Source organism: Ictalurus furcatus, chromosome 27 (genome assembly GCF_023375685.1).
Source record: "Ictalurus furcatus strain D&B chromosome 27, Billie_1.0, whole genome shotgun sequence".
In the NCBI taxonomy this organism is placed as follows: domain Eukaryota; kingdom Metazoa; phylum Chordata; class Actinopteri; order Siluriformes; family Ictaluridae; genus Ictalurus; species Ictalurus furcatus.
In genome coordinates, this window is record NC_071281.1 from 6,489,735 (window position 1) to 6,511,975 (window position 22,241).

General features: G+C 38.6%; 2 protein-coding genes across 8 annotated transcripts in view; one reads left to right on the forward strand and one right to left on the reverse strand.

The window, feature by feature from the left end:
* Nucleotides 1-12,485, forward strand: part of celf1 (cugbp, Elav-like family member 1) — a 41,040-nt gene extending 28,555 nt beyond the window's left edge. For 3 of the 7 annotated variants that reach the window (XM_053616558.1, XM_053616557.1, XM_053616559.1), the window contains 7 exons: nucleotides 1,177-1,246; nucleotides 2,867-3,037; nucleotides 3,700-3,816; nucleotides 4,202-4,390; nucleotides 5,715-5,858; nucleotides 6,841-7,012; nucleotides 10,452-12,485. In XM_053616558.1, the coding sequence (XP_053472533.1) occupies nucleotides 1,177-1,246; nucleotides 2,867-3,037; nucleotides 3,700-3,816; nucleotides 4,202-4,390; nucleotides 5,715-5,858; nucleotides 6,841-6,968 (819 nt within the window). In that variant the 3' untranslated portion in view covers nucleotides 6,969-7,012; nucleotides 10,452-12,485. The remainder of the gene's footprint in view (nucleotides 1-1,176; nucleotides 1,247-2,866; nucleotides 3,038-3,699; nucleotides 3,817-4,201; nucleotides 4,391-5,714; nucleotides 5,859-6,840; nucleotides 7,013-10,451) is intronic. The other 4 variants (XM_053616561.1, XM_053616563.1, XM_053616560.1 and 1 more) reach the window with 3 other exon arrangements.
* Nucleotides 11,170-20,753, reverse strand: nudt19 (nudix (nucleoside diphosphate linked moiety X)-type motif 19). The gene is made up of 4 exons (XM_053616571.1): nucleotides 19,488-20,753; nucleotides 16,505-16,712; nucleotides 14,840-15,089; nucleotides 11,170-11,210 (listed from the first exon to the last, which is right to left on the reverse strand). The coding sequence occupies exons 1-3, from the start codon at nucleotides 20,253-20,255 to the stop codon at nucleotides 14,887-14,889; spliced, it is 1,179 nt and encodes a 392-aa protein (XP_053472546.1). The 5' UTR covers nucleotides 20,256-20,753; the 3' UTR covers nucleotides 11,170-11,210; nucleotides 14,840-14,886.
* Between the last annotated feature and the right edge of the window lie 1,488 nt (nucleotides 20,754-22,241).

The window sequence follows — 22,241 nt, forward strand, 5'->3', positions numbered from 1 at the left end:
CTTGTGCACCTGCATATCTGTGATTATGTGAGGGTGTTGTGCAGTGTATGGGAGTCTGCCATCATACGTGCCTTTACTGTGAACTTGTGTGTATTCTTGTCTCACTGCAGGGAACAAAATGAGAGTAAAAGCAAATAGTGGTTGTGGTGATCACTATTTCTTTCTTCCAGGCTGTAAATCACTGATACTGTGATATTAGGGGAGGGCAGTAAGGATAGATTACGCTTAAAAATTATACAAAGATAGGTGTGGCTATTGTGTTTTAAAAGAGAGCGATATCTATCTTAAGCTCTTTCAGACTTTGCATTGCTAGTAATATGAATTATTATTATGCTGTAATATCCAGATGGATGTATCAAGTAATATCCATTTTTATATGGTTGGATAGGTTGATAGTAATATAATTGTGAGCACACATTTTATTAACCCCACTGAGGAGCGGCTACAACTAAACCTTTCTCCTTTATCTTTCTTTGTTTTTGCAGCATTGCATGCTGGGTTTACAGTCAGGTTAAAGAATTATAGTGGACAAAAAAAAGCAGGGTTTACTGTCTGTGAGCACATTATTGGTCTGCATGGGCATAATAGGCGGTGTTTAATTTGTGAGAAGCACAATAAAGGAATATATAAAAAAAAACAAAAAACATTAAGTATCTTTAAAATGGGGGTACATTTTAAATTTTATTCAAATAAACATATAGACAGTGAAGTGACTACCTAAAATACACACAGCAAACAACACTAGAAGACAAATGTGTTTGCCTGATGTGCTGGCCTTAATAAACGCACAGCACACTGTTAGAGTTTAGGTGGTGTGCAAATCAGTCATGTCTGCTTTTTCATGTGCTAGCCACAGACACGGATGTATGAACATGCTTCAGTGTACAAGTATAAACCAGCCTTAATAGCCTAGCAGAAGTGTTCGAGTTTTGCAACAGTATATTTATACACTGGCATTTGGGTCTAGCGTTTCAACTTCAGCCCCAATCATTGGACTACATTATGGACCATTTTCATCTTTTTTTTTCCTTCCATTACTTGAACTTTCTTTCTCTCACTCTCCCCAATCCACCACAATCCACCCCCCCCCCCTCTCTCTCTCTCTCGATCCTCTTCTCACAGTCCTGGAAGCAGTCCTGACTCTCTCTGTGTTCTCTGTTTTGGTGTAATGTCTAGCTTTATTTGCAGCTCCTGCAGCAATCCGCATCCTCGGGGAGTGCTCTCAACAATCTCCACCCCATGTCAGGTGAGAACAGTGCTTTGAGTTGTATTGCAGAGTAGGAATCTTTACAGATAACTATGGCTTTTAAGAAATTGGAATGGCTAGCAGCTTGGTGCATCCATATAAGTATTGGTTTACATGTCATTATGGGTAGGTGATTTTACTTGCCCCAAAACACAAAAGATACAAGAAACCCACAGTAATAGCCTGGTTTGATTTGAAGACCATAATAAGCCTATATAATTTTGGAGCTAAAATACCCTTTCAATTTCTTCATGCTTTCAGTGAAGTAATAAGTAAACCAGTCTAATGTTGTGAAAGTAAGCCGATAGAAATCAGTTGTTTCAGGTTCCATGGCAACGTTACTTATTTGTCAGTTTTTCTATATTACTTATTTGGCTGTTGACTGGTCAGTTGTATGCAAGCTTTAAAGAGTTTAATTTAACTAACTAAAATTGGGCCACTGAACTGAAACATGTACATGATTAATTTTTATTTTAATGAAATAAGGATTTATCAGAATGGAAATAGAATGGCCTTGGCTTTACCTACAGGTGCATCTCGAATGTGATTATCGTGGAAAAGTAAATTTTTCTATAATTCAAAAAGTGACAGTTTAATATATTCTAGATTCATTACAAACAAATATTTCAAGCCTTTTTTTTGTTTTCATCTTGATTACAGCTCATGGAAATCAAATTCAGTATCTCAAAATATTAGAATAAAGAATATATAATACAGAAATTTCGACCCTCTGAAAAGTATGTTAATTTATGCACTCAATACTTGGTGAGGGCTCCTTTATATAAAAATATAAACTTTTCTACAATATTCAATTTTTTTTTAGATGCACCTGTATATTTAGAAATTAATCTTTAATTAAATCTTACTAAGTCTGACCTATTGGATTACTAACATTTTAATAAAAATCTGTCAATAGAATTCACAAAGCTACCCACAGGTGAGGTTGGAAAACGGTTCAGTATGCTACTGAACTTAAACAGCTTTGTATTAGAAAATGAAAACTTCCATCACTGTGTATACACAGTTAATTTCAGTGAAACCCCAGGATTTCAACAGACTTTTATATGTAATATTTGAGCAAATAAATAGCCTTATTCTTACAAGTCGTATAGGACTATAATCTGCTGAACATGTTTATTTTATTGGGTCATTATTGTAACACCTGTTTAAATTAGAAATGAATGAGGGTAAATTGGGGTTTCATGTGCATCCAAAATGTAAATAAGGAATTATCAAGTGGATCCTTGTTTCTCACACAGCTGAAGCTGATTCATCAGTTGTGCTCTAGTCATCACTTGGTTTGAAGTTGAAAGTCCCAATGCTTTTTTTTCGTAGGAAATAAGACAACTCTGTGCATATAAGATTATACTGTTGTTGCAGAAATACTTCAAATCCAGTGAACCTTTAACTTATGCCAATATTGCCTAGATTAAGGTCTTAATATTATGCACTTGTTTCTGTTGCAGAACTTTTGAATTATAACATTAGCTTTTATATAATCACAATCAAAATATTAACAATTAACACATACAATTATTTATAAAAATTATTGAAAAATAATTTTACAAATATATAAAAATATTTTTTTCAATGTATTTATATCTGTGCATATATGTGCAGGTCTGAATGCCATGCAGAATCTGGCTGCATTGGCAGCAGCGGCGAGTGCCACTCAGGCAACTCCAAGCGGCAGCAGTGCACTGACCACGTCCAGCTCACCACTCAGTGCGCTTACTAGCTCAGGTACGGCCACCGGACAACAGACTCTCTCTGCCTGGGATGGCTGCAAGGGTTCGTTCTGCTTTTTTTAACCTCTCTTACCCCGTAATGCCAGTACTGTAATGTAACATTTACATTAACATTTATGTTTTTAGTTATTTCTGTGCTGACCATACTGCTCTTGATCCCTCCACCATAAGCATCCCAGTGGAGTCAGCAAGCTCTTTTTATGTGGAGAAATGCAGTATATTTCTTTTTTTTTTCCCTTTTTATTTCAGCTTGAGATATTGGCAACCTCCTAATTTCTAAAACCCATTTTTTTTTTATTTTTGGAAATTGAATCTACTTATTTGCAAAACTACCACATACAATTTCACTCTACACACATTTCCACAAAACTTTGTTTCTGCATCATCACAATTACTTAGATCTTGGACAGATTTTTCCACACTTGCTGAAATTAATAGGTCACTAGTGTTCTGTCTGTTGATAGGTAGCCTTGGGCATGGTAGTAATGCCTTTTCCTTAGCCTAAATGCCCATGTTTGCTATAATAATTGAATGCATGCTTATGAAGGAAAGTCCTTGTTGCCTTAAAATCTCAGATCTATGGTTTGTTTCTTTCTCTTTTGTCATGGTTTTTTATTTTTTTCATTTATCAAATTAGTGGTGGGTTTTTTTGTAATCCTTTGGTACTTATCCACCTGGCCTTTCTGTTCTGTTTTCTCTCCACAGCCGGTTCCTCTCCCACCTCGAGTACTAATACATCTGTGAATACCATGGCTTCTCTGGGTGCGCTGCAGTCTCTGGCTGCAGGTGCTGGTGCTGGCCTCAACATGAGTTCACTAGCAGGTGAGAAACGACCAATACACACGTGCTTTACATAAGCATGCAGACACAAATGCGTGCCATGCGCACAGCAAGTTCGTGGCCCATATTGTGGAATTTGTACTGTTGTACTTATTGCCCAGGAGACGGAGATCTTTTAATTAATAAATAGTCAATATAACTTATTGGGAAATGACGATCTTAAGTATTTTTCAAATTGCTGTTCCTTCTCAATGACGAGTCAATAAATCAGCTGGACACTCCTCAAACTTCAGCCATACCTTGTTTTTAGGCTCCTTGCTTCGAGTAGCAGGACACGGTAACCAACATGTGCTGTGAGGAAACTGTCTGGCACTTCAATTATTTGAGATTTGGTAACACAGGTAATCACAGTTCTGTGTTTCTGTAGGTATGGCTGCGTTGAATGGTGGCTTGGGCAGTGGAGGCCTTTCTAATGGCTCCGGCAGCACTATGGAGGCATTGACACAGGCAGCTTACTCGGGGATCCAGCAGTATGCAGCTGCCGCCCTACCCAGTCTTTATAACCAGAGCCTACTTTCTCAGCAGAGCATCAGTGCTGCTGGCAGCCAGAAAGAAGGTCAGTGTTGGGAGTAGCACAGCTATCCCAGAATAAACATCTCACTATCTTTTATGAATTAGTATTACTGTGGTGGTGTTTATCCTATTGCAATGGATCCTGGTTTGATAATTTAATACTAAGATGGCTAAGCTGTAATGGCCATTTTGGTTCAGCACTGATGCAGAACTTTTTTCCCTTTTCTCCCTTTAATAACTGATGCTGAAAAGCGTCCAGTTTTAGATCTGACCAGGGGTGTGCTAATGCATCCTGGCCCAGAGCCTCCCCAATTTTATGGGGAAGGCTATCGCACGCTTCCTCCAAGGCACACAAAGTCAGCCGTGTGCGTATCTTCCGACTGCTGCTTATGCAATGCCAGGGGCAGCACTATCCACCCCCTCCTGCATGCATGAGCTCACATATGCTCATGATTGGCTAGTGGGGAAGATGGAGTGTGCCGCCATGCAGCTGGGAGATTACAGAGCAACCCTATTTCCTTAAACCAGAGTTTATATTTTATCTAGCTAGCTAATGTTAGATGATTTCTGTAAGTTACAAGCTGTTTCTGGTATAGCAGAATGGGCACAGTTGGACCGCAGCAGGTTGGCAATGCACATGCACTGCTGCTAGATCAGGCAGCCTCAGTGAGTGTTAACTGGCTGACATTGGCTGAAAGACAAGCTCTTGTTGCGAGGTTTTGCTCTTTCATCTCATACTGAGTGCATGTGACTGTCATACTGATGTGCAAATTAATATTGTGTTCTTGTAACACTTCTGTAATACTGAGCAGTTTTCTTGAATACTTAGATTGACTCCCAAATTGCATACTACTGTACTAGGTAGTATGCCCCTATACCATTGGTGTCACTATTTAGGTGTATTACTTGGCTTGTTGTTTGGGATGCATCTTTGAATTCTCACTGAACGTATATTATTTGGTACTCTCCTCAATCAGCAAGCTAACATAAATTTTTCTTCTGCAATAAGCTCACAATGGCATTTTTTCAGAGAGGGTGACTTTTCAAATGTTTTTAAAACCTGCAGCTTAAACATTTAAAGAGATGCTTCCATGAATTGATAATATCTCACTCTGAAAAGCACACATTGTGGTGTTCTGAGCCAGTATATGGAATTACATGGAACTGCAGAGAGCCCGTTAGATTGGAGGGTCTGATGCTGACACTACCATTATGGTAATGCAGTCCTTTTGAATATATCTATACCATATGTACCAATCTCTTATGAGGTCAGCAGGACCTGCGTTTAGGATTATATATTCATCAGTTTCTTTTCTTTTTTCCACTACCCACTCTTCTCTCTTACATGCTCTGTATTTTCTCCATAGGTCCAGAGGGTGCAAATCTCTTCATTTATCACCTGCCACAGGAGTTTGGTGACCAGGACTTGCTTCAGATGTTCATGCCTTTTGGCAGTGTTATCTCTGCCAAGGTTTTCATAGACAAACAGACTAACCTCAGCAAATGTTTTGGTAAGCTGTTACTGATTGGGCTGTGTAATTCAGACTTTTTAATGCAAATTATTTTGGGCCATTGATTTGACATTTTTGGTAATGCTTTATTCAGACTACACTGTCCAAATACTATTTACACTGTAGATAGTAGAACTTGCATGTAATTAAGCATTTACAAACTATCATCATGACTATAAGCACAACAATAACATCCTGAATATTTCCTGCATATTAATTTCAAGCTTCATGTTCGGATACAGGGTACATACTCTCTTGTTCCACTGTCTTTGTTTTTGCGTATTAAACCAAAACTATTTTATATGCTCACTATATTTGGGTTAATGATACAATCCATGACTTTGCCAGGATGTCAAGGATATTGTATTATTTGACAAAACAAAAACAAGCATTTCTTATCTGTGACTAGAGAATGAAATATTTTGCTCCTATGTGGCGCCTCAGAAAAGCATTTACAGCATCATTGGGGTATTGCAATTTTGAGTCCCGACTATGCCACAGCCATACATCGCTGGGAGACGAGAGCAAAATTGGCTGTACTCTCTGGGTGTGAGGATAGCATACTGTATCTTCCAGGTCAATCACAGACATCTGTGAGCTCATGTATGCAGAAGTGGGTAGATAGCACTTTTGTTGTGTTTTACACTGGCCTGTGTCGCGGCATGAGCAGCAGTTTAAAAAGATGCAGAGGTTGGGTTCAGATGCCTTAAAGGAAGCATGTTTGCCCCACCCTCCCTGGCTGGTTAGTTGTGTGATAATGGAGCGTTAGCTAGTGGGTGGATCCTGGCAGGTGACCAAATTGAGATGATGAAGGGGAAAATTGCAGACTTTTCAGGATTTCTGGACACAAATACAACTTTAGGAAAAGGATTAGTGTTAGTGTTATTTTGAGCTAATTATTGATACTGATGTTCTTTTTATGCTCAACAATGATCTGTCACCATGCATAAATAAATGTATTTGTTAATTTATTTATTTACAGGCTTTGTGAGTTACGACAATCCCGTTTCGTCCCAGGCGGCCATTCAGTCAATGAACGGTTTTCAGATCGGAATGAAACGACTGAAGGTTCAACTGAAACGATCCAAAAATGACAGCAAGCCATATTGAGTGCTTTTACTCTGAAATGGACTTGGTTTGAAAATGTGTTTCTGGTAAGTTGAGTGTGACACTGGAAAAGTTCGAACGCCTGCCCCACCCTTAACCCTCTCTTACTGTTCCTTCACTCCTGTTTACCTATCCTACATATCTTCTTTCTTAAAAACATCACAAAGAAAAGGAAAAGCAACATGCAAAATTGAGGTTGTTCGGCTAAGAAATTCTTTCAAATTGTTAGGCTTCATGTTCTGGATATTTATTTCTTTTCTTAACATTTTGGTGCCATATTAATCTTTTGCTGTGTACAAATCGTTCATCAATGGATGTTGCACAATGAAAGCCAGTCTCTGACTGCTCTCAGTTCCACAGTCATTATCTCATCCCAGTCATGTTCCTGCAGATTTACCTGTTGTGTTTACACTATTGACTCGAATCGTATACGTGGATAGTCAAACTGATGCCTCCTTGTAAGCTGCCTTTTAAATAGAATTTGGAGGTCTGCTGCATACATGCAAACGATAATCGTTCTTTCACCATGATTTGGAGCATCTTGAATGTCAGATTGCTCTTCATCAGACTCTGTTTCCATAGATGCCTTTTTATTGTTTTGTCTATTTATTTCAGTTATTTATTTATTTATTTGAAATACTGCTAATTTATCTAAAATAGGTTGATGTGAAAGTTTGTTTTTGGCTGACAAAAGTGTCTTTGTTAGTGGCTTTCATTAAATGTTTCTTTTTCACCTACCAAAAAAAAAAAAAACAACAATCATAATATCTTGTATTTGGTATACTTTCGATAATTTTTTCCTATATTGTTTGTTAGCACATACAAATATGTTGCTTAGCACAAGCTGGTCAGTTGACAGGGATATAGGGATGTAATTTTTACTCTCAGGATTGCCTCATTTTTGATCAGTCAAATTAACTTAAATTTAACCTAAAGCGTAATAATCGATTAGTACCGAATGCCGAAAGCATCCCTAATATAGTTTACTTTGGGTTGGAAAGATTAGATCTATTTGTATGCATTTCACATACAGTCATTCCCTTATTCGTCACCTCAAGGACACAAGCCACTTTAATTTTGCCCAAGGCATTTTAATTAATTACTATCCACTGCTGAAGTCACTTCGTGCCACGGAAATGACCTTCAAAGTATTATGTAGAACTTTTGGAGAGATGACATTCAAGTTGCCTGACTTATTTATTTTTTGGCTGGGGATATAACGATTATTTAGAATTATTTTTTTTTCACCTCAGTCCAAGTGGTTGTTGTATGCGTTCAGCAATAATTTCATCCTGAGTGTGATGTCTGTCTAAAATTACAGATAGTGCTTAAAAAAAAAAAAGACTTAAGTTATTTTATTTCTTCCACTCCAACATATTCTTGTGAAATAACCAAGTAATTACTTGTCTCATTTTGACCCCATTTGTTTTCTTCCTTCCCACTTATAGTTTCGCATGTTTAAGTTACTCTGTACACTTCAAATTGTATTCATGATCAATTATGATTAGTAAATATTTATCAGAACAAGGAAAGATTAATCATTTCATTAATACTTGAGGCCTACAGGGTCTTGGTGTTTTTATGGACATGGAAGAGAAACCTTTGACCAGATTGTGTATATTACTTAACTATTATGCCTTTTTCTATTTTTATAGAGGTTTTATAATATTGCGTAAATTATTTCTCTGAATTAAAATGTTTAATAATCACTCAGAAAATTCAGCAGTATTTTGTAGAATCCTGATGTAAAGTTTTGTGAATACATTCACAAATTGTTGAAGCAACAGGCGTGTGGCCCTTTTTAGCTAAGTGTATTGTCTTTGTCCAACACTCAAAATTGTATCAAGAGTTCATGCATAGTTCTTGGGGTGCTGAAGTCTCTCTGATGCTCTTCCAGGGTTCAGCTAAAGTTGTTGTACAAGTGGAAACTGGTCCCAGTATATACATGTGAATGCTTTTGAAATATATCTCTTGCATAATCACAAAAACAGCAGCTTTTATTTCTTGGTGTATCAAATATAGACTGTTTCATGGAGTTCTGTAGCTATGATGTGCTGCCAGGTGTACGATTTTAAATCTAAATGCTCACTTATATAATATGTAATATAAATAAGCAACATACTGTAGTTTCCTTCGATTTGTCCTTTGAATAACAGCTGGTATTGCCAAATTATTACGTGTGGTATGATCCCCTGTATGATGTCAGTCAGAACGTACAAGACAATAGTTTTATAGCTGTTTTTTTTTTTTTGTACTACAATAATGAGTATTAATCAAAGATTAAAATAATCATTCTAATAAAAGAACTCTTAGCATGAAAGGTTGCAACTTCTGAGTATTCGTATAACCGTATTAATGTATTCATGAGCTACAGTAGCTTTAGTCTGAACCCTGGAACACTTTCAATGTTTCGATTCTGGTCCTGTGAATGCTCAATCCATGGTCTGTGCCTCTGTAAAAACAATTCACCTAAACCATAATTGTATACACTAGGTTAGCCCTAAGAGGGGTTCTAGTGAAATGTCCATTTCTGAATCCAAAGATTATTTTACATGTGGACTCTGCCCATACCTTATTACTACTATATACTTGTTGGGGTAATCATTTTTGTTGTAATGCTGATTTACAGTACAAGGAGAAGTCATTGTGTAGAAGTGCTGGGTTAGGCACGGTACAGGAAGCAGCTGCACACTGACAGTATGGTTGCGTAGTTTCACTGATGTGCCAAACAGTCCTATACAAGCTGCTTGTGGGTACATTTTGTCTTAATTTGTGCAACTTGAATATACATAATATGGCTGTTTGCCATTCGTTATTAACGTTCCGTTTTAGATTGTAAATCTATCGAATAATTTCGACCACTTTTGCCCGTTATAGGACCTATATGCACAACTAGTAAGCTGCCTTCACGTTGTCTATTGTATTACCCAAAATGATTAAGAGATCAAGCACAAACTGAACTCATGTACAAAGAGGTCTAGAAAATCTTTAAAGCACAAAGATTTTTTTTTTTTTTTTTTTTTTTTGAGTCTGAAAATACAGCTATTTGAGTTGACGCTTAAAAAATGTGAAGTCCTGAGCTGAAACGATGTCAGCTTAAGGTTGAATGTTGCTGATGGCAATTGCTTTTTCATTTTCTTATTTTCAGAAGTATATTGAAAACCCTAGCTACCTACTAAAATAAACCCTGGTTCCTTTTGTTTTAACTGTGGTAGACACTGTTTGTTGTCTCTTGGTGGTGTTTGATGTAAATTTTCCCCTTAACTCCTTTTGGCATGTTGCTTGTCTCTCCTTTCCACTTTCCTTCCTCTTATCCCCTGTGTTGCATTCAATGTTCTATCCAAAGTAAGTAATGTGTACCTGTGTCCCCCAACCTTCTCCATGCAGAGATAATCATTTACATGATTTTCTGTTTCTTCTCCTCTCCTTTTTTCTGTTGTGGCTTTAACCTAGTTTTGTTGTTCGTTATTTTTTGTTTTGTTCTAGATATCTTCGTGCCCGTTTGTTCATCGTTTCCCTAGCATGTCGATGTGACGTCAAAAGTTCATCGTCCAGTCCGTTGTCCTCTTCGCTTCTCTGACGCTTGAAATTTTTCACCCTTGACCTTTTTTTGTTAACTTTTGACGCTTAGTGGTTACTTATTTTGTTTGTTTTGTGTGGTGTTCATTTCTGTTTGTGCTGCCAATAGGGGGCACTAGAAAGACTGCTGTTATTAACTAAAATGTAAAAAGTTTCTTGAATATTGTTCCGAACAGAGTCTATTTTTCTAGAACTTGCAAACATAACCACTAGATTGTGCAAAGGCTTTTAATTTTCATTGTTTCATTACCCAGTTTAAAAAAAAATTTTGTTTAGCCAATTTTATTTTTTGTTGTTTTAGAGCAGTCTTTCTAGTGCACTCAGTTTTACTCATTTGTTTTCCTCTAAAAGCAGCCAATCCATTTATAGAATCACTGTGTGTGTGTGTGTGTGTGTGTGGGTGTGTTTTTCCTCTTTCTCTCACTTGTTGTACACCTTTTTAGGGTTTTCTGCAGTCACATTTTGCTGAAACTGAGGATAACCTTGTAATATTGTGGTAGGTTAGTTGGCATGATTTTTGATGGCATAATTTTGGGAGTTCCTTAACAGTGTGACATTACAATAGACACTTGAATTGCTTTTCTTCCTTTTTCCATTTAGTGTGTCAAGATACCATAGGCACATGTTTTTCTTTTTTTTTTCTTTTTTGTGTGAATCAGGATTAGTCTGAAATAAATAAAAAAAAAATGCATAAAATTAGCAAAATTGAGTTTCTTGTCACAGTTAGTATATATATATATGAGTATGCATGTTTTTTTGTAACTGCACTGACATCCTCAGCAAAATGTGATTTAGTTCTGTTAAAAAAAAAAAAAGACAAAATTATAAAAATGAATAAAATGGTGCCAAAAGTTTTGCATGTTGCTGTTGGTCACATTTTATGTATTTTTCATGTCTGTCTACTCTTCCAATGTGGTCCCATTTTAATAATTGATTTTAAATCTAGTCATAAACACGTGTTGAAACCATGTTTGAAAGTGAAGTTTGTAGATGGACTTTATAATGATCGACCCAGTCCTTGCAAATTTCAGCTGTTCTGTTCAGAAATTTTGTCTCATGTTGAATGGTTGGCAGAAAGCATCTCAAGTTTCCCACAATCTGGCAAATCTGTTAAAGTTTCAGGTCTTTGTCATGGTCTAGCCACACCCCTCTTTTGTAGTACTGCCTTTACCGTGTCTTCTATTTGAAGAGTAAAACCTTCTTTCCATAATAAGGCTTCCCCCACCCTTTCCTAATTACAAACTATATTTGGGTTGTTGTTGTTGTTGTTTTTTTTAATATATATCAAATTGCCCTCTTTTGAAAATTTGGCACCCTGTTTTCAGTAGCTTTTATTTCAACAGTAGATTGCTAGCAAAAAAAAAGACCTATTGTTGGCGAATTGGGATTAACGTTGCAAATTTTGGCATTTTATATCTAGATTTTAAGCTGCTGTTTGTTTAAATGTACTCTGAAAAACTTACCTGTGGGATGTTTGTCATTATTGGTACAGAGTGATTGTATTTAATAGTAAGAAATTGTACAGTTTTTGCCTTTTTCTACTTCCAAGTTCTGTTTCGCAATGTGAAATTTGAAATCCTAATAAGTGGAGCCATGTAGAACTTGCCACCATGACCAAACATAAGTCTAAAAACAAATTAATTAAGTAATTCTATGAAGCAGCCTTCAGTTGAATTAAAAGCTGATTATTATTTTTTTTTTTTTTCTTTGTCATTTAAGTTATGGTTTTCACTGGAATTGTAGAGTGAGGATTTCATTAGATGTCTAGAGGAGTGTTATTTCTGAATGTTTTCTGTTGAGGTTTATTTAAATTGTGATGGAAGTTAAAATTTTCATGCTACTGTCTCCACAGAAGTATAGCAACGTGCATACAACGCGAAGTCATTTTGTAGTTTCTTTGGTCGGGTTGTTTGTCTGATTAAACTGAAAAGATTCACACCCTTTGTGTCTGATCTTTTACTGATGTTTTTGTTTATTATTATACAGTTTTTCTAGTTTAAATTAATGTTTCCTTATTGCTTAAATTTTTTGCTATTCTTACCACAACTTCTATAGCTTCAGCTCAAAAGGACCTGAGCTATGACTGCTTATAAGTGCAACACAACCTCTTGAATTATGCAGTCTGTACAGGATTAAAAAAAAAGTTTCTTGTGATTGTTGTGGCCAAAAATGCTTAATTTTGCTGCAACTTGCAGAGTTTTTGGGGGGTTATTTTTGTGGAAAACTACTTGAATTGGAGAAATTGCACAAAATAGCTTTGCACTGTCTTTTGCGGGGGTTTTGGTTGAATGCGTGTTGTGATGTCACATGGTCCATCTTGGCCCAAATCTGTGGTTATTTTTGAAAAATTGCAAGCTCCTCCAAACAAAATTCCAGAGGGACTGATTATGAAAACAAACTGCAACAGGACATTTACTATATATCTATACTACCTCAATTGAGCAATTAAATGTGACATTCTAGAACTCAAATACCCACACAGAGAGATGCCCACACTGTGGTCCGTTCATAGACAACCAGGTACGCATTGGGAGAAATTCTAACAGTTTCATGAATTTTCGTTACTGCATGATATGAGAAATAGTAAAGATTTTGTATGTAATGTATGTACAGTTAGTAATTCTCATGCAACAACTATAGTATAGTCAACTGTTCAGGTTACTTATATGCAGCATTTTGTTATTTATAATGAGATTCCTACATTCATCAGCTGTAACTGCTTTATCCTGGTCAGGGAACACACCTCGGATGGAATAACCAATTAGCCTACTGGCATGGTTCTTGGGGGGGTGGGAAGAAACCCATGCAGGCAAAGGGAGAACATGCGAAATGCCACACAGTAACTTGAGCTTAGGACCAAACCAGGAATCCTGGGGCTGTGAAGCAGCAATGGGACATGCTGCACCTATCTGCCACCCTATAGTGATCTAATTTTTGAGATGGACCTGTATATACTTGACTTGATGAAATGTGTCACTAGATGACAATCATTATAAATGAGAATATTGTGGAAAAGTTTGGGGTTTTTTTCTGTAATTTATTATTTATTTTTTTTATGGAACTTTCATATATTCTAGATTCATTACACAAATTTAAATATTTCAAGCCTTTTTTTTTTGTTTTTGTTTTAATCTTGATTATGGCTTACAGCCCATGGAAATTAAAAATCCAGTATCCCAAATTATTAGAATAAAGAATTAATAATACAGAAATGTTGACCTGAGAAGCTCTCTAATCAGCTAATTAACTCAAAACACCTGCAAAGGTTTTCTGAGCCTTTAATCTCTGTCTGGTTCAGTATACACAACCACAATCATGGGGAAGATTAAAGTAAATTTTTCCATTTCATTTGGAAATCAAGGTCCCAGAGTCTGGAGGAAGAGTGGAGAGGATCAGAATCCAAGTTGCTTGAAGTCCAGTGTGAAGTTTCCACAGTCGGTGATGATTTGAGGTGCCATGTCATCTACTGGTGTTGGTCCACTGTGTTTTCTCAAGTCAAGTGTCGATGCAGCGTCTAACAGGAGATTTTAGAGAACTTCATGCTTCCATCTGCTGACGAGCTTTATGGAGATGCTGATTTCCTTTTCCAGCAGGACTTGGCACCTGTCCACATTGCCAAAACTACTAGTAACTGGTTTGCTGACCATGGTGTTACTGTGCTTGATTGGCCAGCGATCTCGCCTGACCTGAACCCCATAGAGAATCTGAGAGACAACAGACCCAACAATACAGACGAGCTGAAGGCCGCTATCAAAGCAACCTGGGCTTTCATAACACCTCAGCAGTGCCACAGGCTGATCGCCTCCATGCCATGCCGCATTGATGCAGTAATTCATGCAAAAGGAGCTCTGACCAAGTATTGAGTGCATAAATTAACATACTTTTCAGAAGGTCGACATTTCTGTATTATAAATTCTTTATTCTAATATTTTGAGATACTGAATTTTTGATTTCCATGAGCTGTAAGTATCAAGATTAAAGCAAAAAAGGCTTGAAATATTTCACTTTGTGTAACGAATCTAGAAAATATGAAAGTTTGACTTTTTGAATTAAATTACAGGGGGGAAAAAAAACTTTTCCACGATATTACAATTTTTTTAGATGCACCTGTTAACTGTACTACAATGATAAAATCTACTACAAAGGATAAATATAGCACGTTGGTTTGCTTTATTCAACCATATTCAGCCTCAACGACTGAATTCAACATCACATCCAGAAGCAGTAACTTTTACATCAAACTCATACTTTACAATATTAAACTATGTTATTAAATCTGTAAAGCTTTTACCTACCTACATTAGGTTAATTGTACCCTTAGAACACTGCCATAAATTCAGTGTTAGAGCTTGCTGTCATGCTTGGACTCGGAGGTGGTTTGAGGAGGTAGATGCTTGTATTTAGGTGTGATGTTCATATAGACAGAGTTTTTGTAAGGATTGTGTATCACAATGCGATGCAGATTTGGACTGTCCTTCTGCAGCTCCTCCAAACACTTCTCTGTAGACACACTGCTATCAGTTTTCTCTGGGTATAAACTGTCACCTGTGGATTCGTAAGCAATGCAAAAAAGACATTTGTTAAACAATGTTGGTTATACATAATAGAACATCTGGACTCTCTTTAATCTAAACACGTCTGGAGACGTACTCCACAACCACTGTTCAAAACCGGGCAGTGGTTTGTAAACCATTACATTATTTTTAGTCAATCTCATGTAAGCGAACCTTCAACAGACATGATGTACAGTAGTTGTCGTTTCTTGTCTTTTGCTACTTATTACTGCTAGCTATGAACAAATATAGCTTGCAATTTCAGTATTAAGAGTGTATGACAGCCAGATTTTTTTGCATTTTTGGTCAATCTTGTTATGCTTAAGTACTGATTGGTGTCATGTGGTTTTATTTCAAGAAATGGAAACTCAAATGCTTTTCTCTTCTGCCTTGCGATGTATTTCCAAGGGTAAGGGCATATTTAGGGAGGCAGAACTTTGAAATTTGATCTAAAAGTGCATTTGGAATGTGATCTACATGCTAACCTGCAGGTGTAGATGGAGGAAAAGGATGAAAATATTGTGCCATGAGTGAGGCCATAATTAGGAGTGTAGCCAGGATCTGACAAACACCAAAACTCATGCATTTACACCATTTATAGAAGGCCTTATCCAGAGAGACTGACATTTAAATAATTTTATACAACTGAGCAGTTGAGGGTTAAGGGCCTTGCTCAAGGGCACAGCAATAGCAGCTCGGTGGTGCTGCGATTTGAACTTTTTGATCAGTAGTCTTAACCACTGAGCTCTGCGAGCACCTCAACGTTTTACAAATGTGTTACAAAATTTAACCTTAAATTTTTAAGGGTTAAATAATTGTAGGTTTTTTTTTTTTATTGATGATGTTTTTGTTTTGTTTTTATCCTGCCGGTTTTTTTCCCACCTCCAAAAACCGCTCTGACCCTCACAACCTCGATTGGGGAAAAGCGTTTGATGAATGAAGATGATAAACTGGGATAAAGCAGAAGATGGACGGATGCGCTAATAAGATTTTAAAAGTTAGTTTAGATTTTAGATCTTTATTGTTTTAAAAATAGCTTTATTAGCCATCAAACATTGTATCTAATTATCTAGCTACTACTTGTTTGACTTTACATAAACTAATCATAGTTTTTCTGTTTCACTCTAATAAGCAGTTGCTGCCTTCTGCAGCAAGCCACTAATGTTAATAAATGAATAAATAAATAAATCCGGTACAGTAAAAACTTGCTTCCCAAAGTCTGAAAATTCTTCATAGTTACAGCCAGTTCTGCTCTGCTTTGTAAACCCACAATACAAATTATGCCTAGTCCTAGATCACGTTACATTACATCTAATATAGCAATGCACTGATGCCATTATTAAATATCATATTAATTAAATTCTGCCAAGCAAAAGTGATTTCTTTTGATTAACTTCGAATCCAAACCTGGTAAGAGTGAAATGCTGCAGTCAGTAGCCTTCAAGATAACAGGTAGGCACCGCTCACAGCCTTCTATCGATCTCTGTTTGGCAAAGTCGTGAAGGTCACTTAGTAATGGAAGCTTGCACATTCGTCCAATATCATATAACTGAGGATGTGCGATCCAAACTTTCCTTTCCCGGTAGCTGTGAAGTATTTCAGGTGGCGTAGACCACTGTAGGAGAGGGAGATAAGAGGGTACATGGTCACTTCCAAGTAACAAAACAGTTATTGGATTCAATCCCAGAAGGTGGTTAAAAACCTTCTACACATAGGGAGCTATACGTATTGCGGTGCGTAAGTCATTGTAGGATTTATCATGAGCTAAGTTAATCTAATTGGCGCTTGCGCTTTCGCCACAGATAGATGGCCGGAAAGGCGAAAAGCTCACGCTGCTTCTCCATCATCTCATAGGATATGACGCACATTTTTTTTAAATATATATATTTAAACGTGGGTGAATTTTATATACACACTCTCTCCCTCCAGAATGTTTGATATTAGAGGGAAGAAAACCGGTTTGTTGTTGAAAGTGGATTGTTGGTTGCGCCACACACTGATAAATGTTACTATGGCAACCAGTAGTAGTAATGCCGACTGGCGACTTGCAGCAATGAAATCTTAAAGATACGTTCACACACACAGCGGCTCGCAGCGACAAAGCGTCCGGAGACAGTTCGTTTTCAATGAGCGCTGGTGACTTCTGGAAGCATGAGGCACAGTGACCTTTGTCGACTAGATGTGTGCGTGTCCTGTGGAGTGACAAAGTTGAGAAAAGTTTAACTTTATGCAGATTTGGAGCAACTTGGTGCAATGGGAGTGAAGACAGTAGAGCGCATGTGATCCGTTATCCTTCATGCTGCCTGCGAGTCCGAATTCTTTCGTGAACCCAGACAGTCAGGCACTTGCTCTTTCACTGCAGGCAGATGGCTGCAGTGGCGAAGAGCTCACGCTGCTTCTCCTTCATCTCGTACAATATGATGCATTTATACATATATTGTTGTAAAATGTGAAATGCCAGCTGCATCACCCACTGATAAATGTTACTGTGGCAACCAGGAATAGGAACGCCTACTGGTGACTTCACAGTACAGCGACTTGCAGCGATAAAATCGCTGTATATGTGAACGTAGCCTGAGAGCTCCTGGTGTCGCCCAGTGCCGTGTACCGTACGTCCAGCTCCAAGGAGAAACCTCCGTGGCCAAAATGTAGCCTACTGTAGGGCTGCTCGATTATGGCAAAAATCATAATCACAATTATTTTGGTCAACAGTGAGATCACAATTACTCACTGACTTTGGAAACATCAAGCATTTATTTAACTTTTTTTTTTAAACACTTTATTGTATTTTTAAAGTGGATTTCCTTGAATATAATTCAATTGAAAAAAAATGTAAAACAAAAATTAAATACATTTGTTTAATTAAATAAATGAAACAAAGCTAGTGGGGCACATCACATGACACATTTCGGCAAATCGCATCGCCGGAAATGAACTTTAAACTTCCTCAGCTGAAACTCTGTCTCCTGGTTTAAAGATGGGGTGTAGTTTCTACTTGAGCTCTAGAAAGTAAATGAGCGTATTTAGACCAGTGGTCATGACGCTAGAGGAAGCGAGCTTTCCAGTGATACCAAACGTCATTTCTTTTTGTTCCCATCAGGCTCCTTGAATCCAAATTGTTTCAAAACGACTGAAACGGCTTTATCTTTCTTGTCGACCAACGGCTCTCTCTTTCCATCGTCTTGGCTCGAGCTGAACTAAAAACGCTGGCAGACTAGCGGGGAGCGACCTTGGCCTTTTAGGGAGGAGCGAAAGCGTGCCACTGTAAAGAAAAATGGCGTGCGCTTTTTAAAAAAGACGAAACAAGAACATTGTGAAACTGAACACGGCGCGATAATTGTTTTATCTCGATTATTTCGTTTTCATCATCATAAGCCATAATTGAGATTGAAATCGAAAACTCGATTGATCACACAGCCCTGGCCTACTGTACGGCACATGATTTACTACCGTACACGTTTTCTTTCAAATGTACCACTGAAACAAAGAACTGTAATATTTTAACTCGGTGAAAAATATCCAGCAGTAGACAGGAACTAAAAGCAGGTAGGAAGTATCTCATCGCTCATGCAGTGCGTTTACATGGACAACAATAATCCACTCTTAACCCGATTAAGACCATACTTTGATTAAGAAACTACCATGTAAACAGCAATTTTTAATTACCTTTATCCGATTAAGGTCATACTCGAAGTAAGCAATAATCGAATTAAGACGTGGAGTATTCCTGTTTTAGTCGCATTATCGACGTGTATTACAGACATGTACACACCTTAATCACACTATTAACGTCGTGAGAGTTTTCACCGCATTTTGCGACAGGACACGATCACACACGCAGTACTCAACATTTTACGGCGAGCAAGAGAGTACGGCTGTGTCCCAAACCGCATACTTGCCTACTATAGGCCTGTAGTGGGGGAAAATACATGTATCTCGGCTACTATATAGACGGTAAGTACGCGGTTTGGGCGCAGCCCACGGCTTCAAGCAGTTGTCTATTTGCACGTACAGCATGACAAATAATTAACTGCACTTAAAGCGTTCGTAAATTTTTTTAATAAAAACGCCCAAAACTGTATACGGTACCATAACGAAGACCAACTGTATGTTGATACGTGAAATTCTGCAGGGACGTCGGACGGCGTGGCGTGGCGACGTAATGACGTGTGCCGTGAATCTTATTATGTTCTATAACATGTAAAACGGGTACATGACAGGAGTATTCTAAAAGCAACTCGTAAACTCCTTAATCACATTATTATTCAGAGTAAGGTCAATAATTAGATTACTGCTGTCCGTGTGTAACAAGGTCAAATGAACAAGGGCATGTTGAGAAATGGATTGAAACACAAACACACACACACACACACACTAAGACATATAACACCTTATAAAGTTCTATCTCCCTCTGGTCCTGCAGTGTGTCCGGGATGTCCTTTAAGCAGCACATGTAGAAGGCAGTGTCGTATCTCCTCTGCTGCCGGGACGCACCGGTGGGAGTGAGCCAGTTCCCCCACTCGTACAGAGCCCATATGTTGGGTAAACACTCGAGTTCTCTGCACATCCGGATAAAATTCCACGAGTTCTCCAGGACCAGCGATCTCCACTTAGCGATCAGACTTTTGTCCCAGCGATCGGACAATTCTGTAAGCCCCGACCGAGTGACGCAGTTATCCGACTTGTCATTTCCGGAGTAATGGTCAGTGTTTTGCGGGTTTGCCTCCTGACTGGGCAACACCAGAAGCACCCCTGATTCCTCAAACGTCTCTCTCACTGCACAGATTCTGAACGCGACGTCCCCCGGGATCGGAGAACCGAGCTGTTTCCGGTCAGTCGCGAACATCGGCGGTCTCGTCTCCTGCGGCTGCTTCACCGTCGCTATGCCGAACTTGGGCAAGTGTCTGAACGTTTTAAAAACTTCCAGCCACTCGGCGGAGAAGTCGGACGGTCCCACTAATCCACCTGGAAACACATAAGCGTTGGGCATGAAGCCGCTTTTCCCGCTCCGCTTGAGCAGCAGGACTTCATAATCGAAAGCCGGGTTTGGTACCGGGTTTGTTTCTCTCCACAGAGATTCAACACTTCGCTTGTATTTTGTCCCAGCAGCCAAGATCACAGTGGCCGCCTCTTTCCAATGCTTTAAAGCCGTGTTCATCTTGAGTCTGCTTTAAATCTTCGCATTTCACATAAACAACGCGACAACAACGAGGCTTTGAGTCTACGAGGTTGTGGTTAAAAAAAAAAAAGAGCCGATTCTCAGACCGCAGGCCTAGAGAATCGAGAGTCGTCCACAAGGATTCGATTCTGCACCGTGAAACTGATTCAGCTCAAATTCGTGCACAGACTAGGGTTAGACATATCTTACGATACTGTAGCAGCTGATGTATCACGATACCACACAATATTGTGTTCATTCATATCTTCAAAATGAGTCGAATTTACAGAAATACTTAGATATAAATGAAAACAGACAACCCAATTTTTCCTCTGATTACTTTATTAATGGGAGGAGCGTATCTATTTTCCCAGGGTCCTATGTTCTCCATATATATAGATTTATTTTGGCATTATTTTTTGGTTGGCATTTTAGGGGTTAGTTATGTGCTCACGGAAGAGGTGGGTCTTTAGCTGTTTTTTGAAGATAGTGACAGATTCTGTGGTTCGGATTTAGGTTGGAAGTTCATTCCACCACTGAGGGACAGTTAGTGTGAAGGTTCTGGAAAGGGACCTTGAGCCACGCTGAGCTACTAAGCGTCGGTCATTAATCGATCGCAGATTGCGTGAGGGAACATAAGCCTCAAGGAGAGTGTTGAGGTATGGGGGTTCTGTTCCAGACAAGGTCTTGTATGTGAGCATCAAGGCCTTGAATATGATGCGGGCGGGTACAGGAAGCCAGTGGAGCGAGATGAAGATGGGTGTGACATGGGTTCTGTTGGGCTGGTTGAAGACGAGGCGTGCTGCTGCATTCTGAATCATCTGAGGGGTTTGATGGAGCTGGCTGGGAGGCCAGGAGATTAGTGCATATCAGTAGTCCAGTTTTGAGATAACAAGAGTCTGGACTAGTATCTGTGTAGCCTGTTCGGTGAGATAGGGTCTGATATTCTTCATGATGTACAGAATGAACCTACAGGATAGTGCAGTTGTTGAAATGTGGTCTGTGAATTAGCCCGCTCTCCTCCTTTATATTAATATATCAGTTGTGTAACTTTATGAAATAAAGTGAAAATTAATTTTTTTATATAATTTCTGAGTATTCAATTTTTTTATATCACTTTTTAATTAACAGTTGTTTATCGTCAAAGATCAAATTTAGACTTTCAAATGAAGCTTCCGACATGGATCAAAAATATTAATCATCAATGCCATGCAGCCTAAGTTCAAAATGTGTGGAGTCGAAATCCGGAATCGACTCCACTGGAATCAGAGTCGATTCCAGCCATTTTGGAGTCGGCTCTGATTCCAGTGGAGTCGATTCCGGAATTCGACTCGACACATTTTAATGGCAGCATGGCATTGATGATTAATGTCAGTTGAACAGCCATACTTCACAACAGGAAGTACACAGGAGTTCATTTTGTCCCAAACCACATACCGGTCTACTAATTACGTCACCGTATTCATAGCGTTACATGGCGTAATTTTCACAGCCTACTATTTGTCTATATGTGCGGATTGGGACGCAGCCTTCTTTGTCGCCCTTTTTGCTGTAGTTCTGCTTCTTTAGGCATTATTTCCTCATTCCCGGAATAACAACAGATGCATTATAGCCCCCTACTGTGCGAAGGGTGAAGCTGAAGATGACCGATATACAGGAGTTACAGGTTGATTTAGCCAGCTCTCCCCCTTTATATTAAAAAAAAGATGTGTAACTTTATGAAACATCCATCCATCCATCTTCTATACCGCTTATCCTTTTCAGGGTCACAGGGAACCTGGAGCCTATCCCAGGAAGCATCGGGCACAAGGCGGGGTACACCCTGGACAGGGTGCCAATCCATCGCAGGGCACAATCACATACACATTCACACACCCATTCATGCACTACAGACACTTTGGACACGCCAATCAGCCTACCATGCATGTCTTTGGACTGGGGGAGGAAACCGGAGTACGGTTTCCTCCCCCAGGGAGGCCTGGGGGA

Coding starts and splice junctions, on each gene's coding strand:
- nudt19 (XM_053616571.1), bottom strand. CDS start 20,255: ATGAACACGGCTTTAAAGCATTGGAAAGAGGCGGCCACTGTGATCTTG. Junction 16,713..19,487: donor GGGAGATAGAACTTTATAAG/GTGTTATATGTC, acceptor CCTCTCCTACAG/TGGTCTACGCCACCTGAAAT. Junction 15,090..16,504: donor CAGCATTTCACTCTTACCAG/GTTTGGATTCGA, acceptor ACGAATCCACAG/GTGACAGTTTATACCCAGAG.